Consider the following 6355-nt stretch of genomic DNA (forward strand, 5'->3'; position numbering starts at 1 on the left):
GCCCCACCGCCCGGCCCCGTCAGGTGAGACGCCGCGCTGCCGTGCTCCCCGGTAGGGCTGGCGGGGCCGGCTGAGGCGGCGTTCCGCATGCCCAAGGGCACCGCTGGCCATGCTGCCGGYTTCTGCGGCGCCGCCAGCCGGAGCTGCCCCGGGGGCTCTGCGGTACCGTCCGGCCCTGCCCGGCGACCTCGCCGCGTGTTCTCGGCGTCGGGGTGAACGCAGGGCAAAGGCCGCCCAGGAGCCCCGCTTCCCTCAGGCTGGGCGGCCAGGGCGGCCCGCGCCTTCCGCCACGCTGGGCTCGGAGCAGAGCAGAGCCTTGACCGCCGGGGGACACGGCTGTGGTGGACATGCCGTGTGGAGGGGGAGACCAKGGCAGATAAGCACTGATGGAGTGGAGTTACTGTCCCTGCAGGTCTTTAAGAAATGACTGGATGTGGTACTTGGTGCCTGTAATTGACAAGGTGGTGATCGGTCACAGGTCGGACTCGATGATCTTGGAGGTCTTTTRCAGCTTAAATGAGTGCGTGATTCTGTGACTGACTCTGGGTACCTGTACAGTTGGAGTTTGGGCGTCCTCTGCGTGCCCTCAGACTCCACTGTGTCTCTTGTCTAAAGAAACGTCTTAATTTTCTTGCCATGGTTCTGTGTCCCTTCTAGTCACGCAGGTACGGTGGAAAGCTCACCCTGCCCTAYCCACCTGTGTGCATCCCAGCTGCGGTTTTGACACCACTTCCATGTGGTTGGTGCCCTGCAGGAAGCTTAGAGACACAAACCTTCATTAACACAACCACAGACACCCACAGCTTTATGAGTTGATCTAACAGCTTAGTGCTGCCCAAGGGAGAAAGTTGTTTTGTCTCGTGTACCGTGTTATCTCTGATGGTCTGAGTCAGTGTAACTTAATTCCTGGTAGGAAACCAGAACAGTTTAYTGCCGTTCTAAATAGGTAAATATGTTCAGCTGAGGACTTGTTGAGTTCCAGAGCTGGTTCAGAAGAAGGGATGGGAACAGGCAAGAGTCAGAAATAGAGAACTCCTAGAGGGAAGTCYCACTGCCAGAGTAAGGACATGGTTGCTACTTGCACTACCTCTAGTGCTTATCAGTCTTACTTTGGGGCTGTTTTTATTTGGTAGCCTGGCCAAAATCTTACCTGAAAAAGAATATAGTTTTCTGCTGGCTTTAGTCACTGAAGTGTACCAGATGCCAAGAAATGTRAAAGTTGGTGTGAAGGATGGAATAGTCCAGTTTAGGAAGGACCAGGAACTGGGAATATCTTCTGTATGGTTGGCAACAGTACCACACAGTTAGTTAGCTACAAATTATGACTAAACCTTTCTTTTCTCTAGTAATTAATTTTCATTTTACTGAGCTGAAAGCTTAATTCTCTAAATTAATTTGTTGCCAGAAATAATATTCCCCGAAATTCATGTATGATGTGGGGAAGGACTAACTGCTTTTTTGTCCCTAGAGCTCTGTTTCTGGTACAAAAATGCTTTATATGATGATAATGTGGTTCTAACAGCTGTTTTTTTTTGGCCATTTCCACCCTGATACCTTTTTCCTTGCACCAAATTATACTTAATTTCAGGTATAAATTGGGTCATATGCAGGATAATTCAATGATCATGTTGAAAACTCTTTTGRAAGTTTTTGTACATTCTTTCTGTCCAGGAATTCAATTCCTAAGATAAGTTTTCACCTAAAATCTCCATGTCCCACTACCGAGTATGTTGAGGCTTCCTAGTACACAAGTGATGATCGGGGGCCAAAGTATAAAGCAAAAGTGATACTAATACTTATTAATTGAAATTGCGTGTATTAAGCATATGATCTAATTTCTTTTTTTTTTTTTTTTTGCCTCAAGTAATTATTCATTGCTTTTTTTTCTATTTAAGCCTTAATTTCTGGAACTGGACCTCCTTTGAAGAACTAGACTGGCATATGGACAACATTTAGGCTTGCTATACTTGCTGTTCAGGTCTCAAGATTATTTTGAGAATGAAACACAGTCTAGGAGAGTAGAGACTACTGAAAAAGTTTAATTGGMATAGTAGCAAAACTATTCTCCAGTTTCAAGATTAAATAAATAAATAGGAATAATCTAGCATTTTGCAAGAAAACTGTGTAAGTAATTGTATGTTTACATGTGCTTGGTGTAGTCCCTTTAGCATTGAACATTAAATAAAGTCAGTTCAGAGGCAAGTCTGTGACTGTCACTACAATAATGGTTACAGAAAAGTTGCAAATCTGTTAACTACTTAAGAAATGTGAAAGAGCAAGCATCACACTCAAGCTGAGGTTTTATCAAAGCATCATTATTTCTTTGRGTTTTAAGCTAAACTTCTTCCAAAAATGGGTTAGGACAGTAGATGCATATCCTAATAGTTGAGAAGCATTTCATAGCAAACCAGCTTCAAGGCAAATTTACTCTTTCACCTGACCACCTCTTCTATGAAATGTGAAATATATTAAGCTACATGTTGAAACTCTCATGCCATACATTTTTATTTAAGATAAACCATGACAGACCAATACAACAGACTTCAGATATACAACAGCAAACTTCAGCAGTGTGCTGGTTTATGTGGTACAAATTGTTTACTGGAACTTTGTTCATAGAAGCACCACTAAGGGAAAAGATGCCTAACTTTGCTGTTAGTATGTAACTGTCACAAATGCTGTAACAAACCTCTCCATTGACAAGTGTTTAGAGTAGCTTTTTGAGTTAACATCAGGAGATTTTTGGGGGGACTTTACTCTGCATTCTGTAGGTGAAGATGTTATGGTGTGATGTTACAACTTTCTGCTGTGGGAAAGTTAATGTTTGGAGAAAGAGTTTTGGCTCCATTCTTCCCACACTGTCCCGCCTCCTGGTGCTGACCAACTTGTCTGGCTCTAAATCAGGGAAGGAGAACAGTTAGGCTCTTAAAGCATAGATCATGGAAGTAGAGCTGAGGAGGATAATCAAGGAGAATCAATACAACAATAAAAAGAAATCAAGCCATCAAACCTGCTCCTCTCTCTACAGGCCCACAGGTGCTGCCAGGATCCTCCTCTTTCATGAGCTTGTCTCTGTTTTCGAAACTGTTCAGCATAAATCCAAAGGACAGCCCCATAGCTGCTTTGAAGAAAATTAACCCAGCACAGAAAGTGCTTATAAGTTCTCTTTCCTTTTGATCCACTGTAGTGTGTTTCAAGTTTGTTGGTAAGATGGAAGAGCAAATATCCTTGTAGAAAAGGTTTCACATTGGCTGGGGGATGGATTTAAGTCATAAATTAAAAACCCAAATGATTCATGGCTTAGTGAATGGTACATTTTAATTTTTTTTTTTTAATTAGCTGGAAACAAGTTCTTCGTGGCTCTTCACTGCCATACTCCACAATCCATTACCAATGGACAAATATGCAGAATTGAATGCATAATAAAAATGTAGAACTGAATTGCATTAGCACAGTGATAAAAGGAAGGGTCATCAAATGCAGAGGAGACATAAAATAGATTTGCTTTTCATAATACTCTATTGTAATAAACTTTCACAAGTTGCACTTTGGTTGTAGATGTTTTATGTGTGTTATTGATGGATATAAAATTCCTAGATACTTCCCAAGAAATCASAGAATTATAGAGGTGTTAAGTTGAAAAAAATCTCCAAGATTATCAAGTTCAGCTGTTAACTAATGCTGCCATTTTCACCACTCAACCATGTCCCRTAGTGCCACATCTACCTATMTTTTGAAYACTTCAGGGAAGGYGACWGCCTCTTCCCTGGGCAGCTTGTTCCAATGCTTGACAYCCTTTTCAATGAAGAGTTTTTTCCTCAAATCCTAAGTGTGGTACAAAGCTAAGGTTTTYTGTTTTGCTTCTTGTGAACCATTTAGTCAAATATTTTAGATATTCTCCAAGAAACTTGAGGTTTCTCAGTCTACATGAAAAAACATTAATTTTTCTATCATGTGAAATCTTGCTRTATCTCATTTAAACACCTATACAGTAGTCTAAACATTGTGGCCTTTTTGTATAGCTGAACATGGCTAAGGGGAAATGCTGTTTTAACAGTTGTGTGAATCATGCTGGGATCTCAGGTGATATATTTAGTTCTGTGTTTACTAAATTTAATATTAGTTCTGTGTTAGTGCTTTTATGTACACTAATGAACTTCAACTCACTTAAGTTTGCCATTATTCTACTTTGAATGTTGCTTTAGTTAGAGAACTATTTAATGCAGTTTTTGCCTATTCAGTTTAGAAAGAATAAAAAATCTTCAGTACTTTTCATAGAAAAATCACACAACTAACTTTTCGTCGCTCTGATAAAGGGAGGCAAATATCCATATTTAAAATTAAACGTGGTTGTATTTTTTACTGAGGCTGGTGTATACGATATATTCCTGTAGGAAATTAAAGGTGCTGCCTTTAGTCTGCTTTAGCAATGTGGAAGACATAGAAGTATGTGGGTACAGCACTGGGATTCTCAAGCCCTTGTAAACACAAGAATTTTACTGGTTGACTTGGTGTAAATTTCTCCAAGCACACTTCATCTCTGCCTAAGTTTTTCTGTGAGTTTATCTTTAGCTACTTGGTCAGTGTGATAAGCTAAACTGGAGGTGAAGAGTTACCACTTGTGTTGGGATTACAAATGTGCAGTTGGTTAACCTTCCCTGTGTAGGTGAGGCCTCCAGTTGTGGTGACCAAGCTGGAAATGGTGTAAAGGTGCCAAAATCTGAAGGCTACTTCTCATTTTGTGATTGTGRGAGTTGGCAAGAGATCACTTGATAGGGCTCAATATATCCTTTTGGACTTCYCCCCATTCTGAAGCATAATAGAGAGAAATTACGCATTTTGGGGAAGACCCAGGCTGCTCATTCAGACAGATCTGAAATTTATTGTGCAGCTTTATGTGCKTGCAAATAAAGTGTTTCACGTACAGAAAATCTTGAAATGTCATGTGAAGGTAATTGAGGAAAGTAAATGCTTGGAAGTCACTGCACCTCTTAGGGAAGTATGTGTTTTGTTGTGTAGCATAACATTGAAGTATGAAAAACTTTTTTCAATTAAAATAATTGAAAAAATATGATAACATCATAAAACTATGTAATCTCACATCTAGTACCGAGGCAGGATTGGAAATATCAGGGTCATGTGTGATACTTTGTTTCCCCCCACCTCTGAATCTATAAGCTTCCAAATGAGAAAGTTTGAACTATCCTGTTCAAATATTTCATTACAATTAATATTACAACCATTAGTATTGCTTGTGTGATGCCTGGTGGATTAGATTCAGTTGCTTCTCTGTTTGGAGAGTGGGATGGGATAGATGGGTCCTTTTGAGTCTTTTATACTTGTTTTTTCCCGAATAAACACACCATGGCAATTTTAGCTATGTTCCTTTTTTTAGGAATTGAGAATTTGATGGTTTTTTGCTGTGTGATGTGTCATGCTTAGTGGTGCCTCRTTAATTTTCAGTACTTTCTCAGCTGCACAGTTGTCTAGCCAATTGTACTGCATCTTAAGTTTCTGCATTTGTGTTTTGTTCAAAACACACAACTTCCAGTKGTCTCTATTGAAGCTGCTGAATGCACATGGATTGTACCAKTCRTTTCMTAGTTGGGTCAGGAGATAGCTTCACTTAGACTCCTACACAATATTCCGAATTCTGCAACAAACCACATTTTCATTTTGTATATATTTTTAATGTTATTGTTTAAACAACTGTTGCACCTCTATTTTGTAACTAGAAGTACATTGTATCTCCTTGTTTTGCTTATGGTGTTCTCRGGTAAGTTGCCAAAAGCCTGTACATCAATCCATATTTTTCTATTATGCTTCTGTTTTTCCTACAACTTTTGTGAATTTTTCAAAGTAATTCCAAAGGGCTGGAGTTTGAGCAAGATCCCTCAATGTGTCTTTAATATATCTTAATGGTTTCAGAAATTACTTGTCATTCTTCCATATTCTCATCTACACACCCATCTCCTTGTTAAAAGTAGTAATGGCAGTTRAAATTTACAGAGAATGATTGCAATTAACATTTTCTTGAAAGCCAAACACTGTATCAGCTGTAATTTTTTCTCTTTGAAGATGAAATTTCTAAAATAATCTTTATTAAATTTAGAAACCTTTCTTGCTGCCTTTTTAGGGGAGTGCCTGAATGAAATGGTTAATGTGGCCTTCTTGATTTTTATCCTTGCATCTTTTTTGTGTTTCAGGGGGAAGTTGTGCGATTAGTTTAAACTTCCAGTATGTTTTCTACTGCATTCTTCTGTCCTTTGCCTAGTTGCCTGAAATCAAACCTGATACTATGCCCCTTAATTTTTTAAGTATGTACCTTTTTTTGAAGCTGACTTTCTGGTCTGCT

At 39.6% G+C, this 6355-nt stretch overlaps 1 protein-coding gene across 1 annotated transcript in view; it reads left to right on the forward strand.

The window, feature by feature from the left end:
* Nucleotides 1-3: 3 nt before the first annotated feature.
* LRPPRC (leucine rich pentatricopeptide repeat containing) overlaps nucleotides 4-6355 on the forward strand; it is a gene marked incomplete at its 5' end in the record, with an annotated part of 85336 nt that continues 78984 nt past the window's right edge. The window contains one exon of the mRNA XM_057367681.1: nucleotides 4-23. Coding sequence (XP_057223664.1) covers nucleotides 4-23 — 20 coding nt within the window. The remainder of the gene's footprint in view (nucleotides 24-6355) is intronic.

Source organism: Malurus melanocephalus, unplaced genomic scaffold, assembly GCF_030028575.1.
Source record: "Malurus melanocephalus ecotype Western Australia unplaced genomic scaffold, MMel_1.1 scaffold_82, whole genome shotgun sequence".
Taxonomy (NCBI): Eukaryota; Metazoa; Chordata; class Aves; order Passeriformes; family Maluridae; genus Malurus; species Malurus melanocephalus.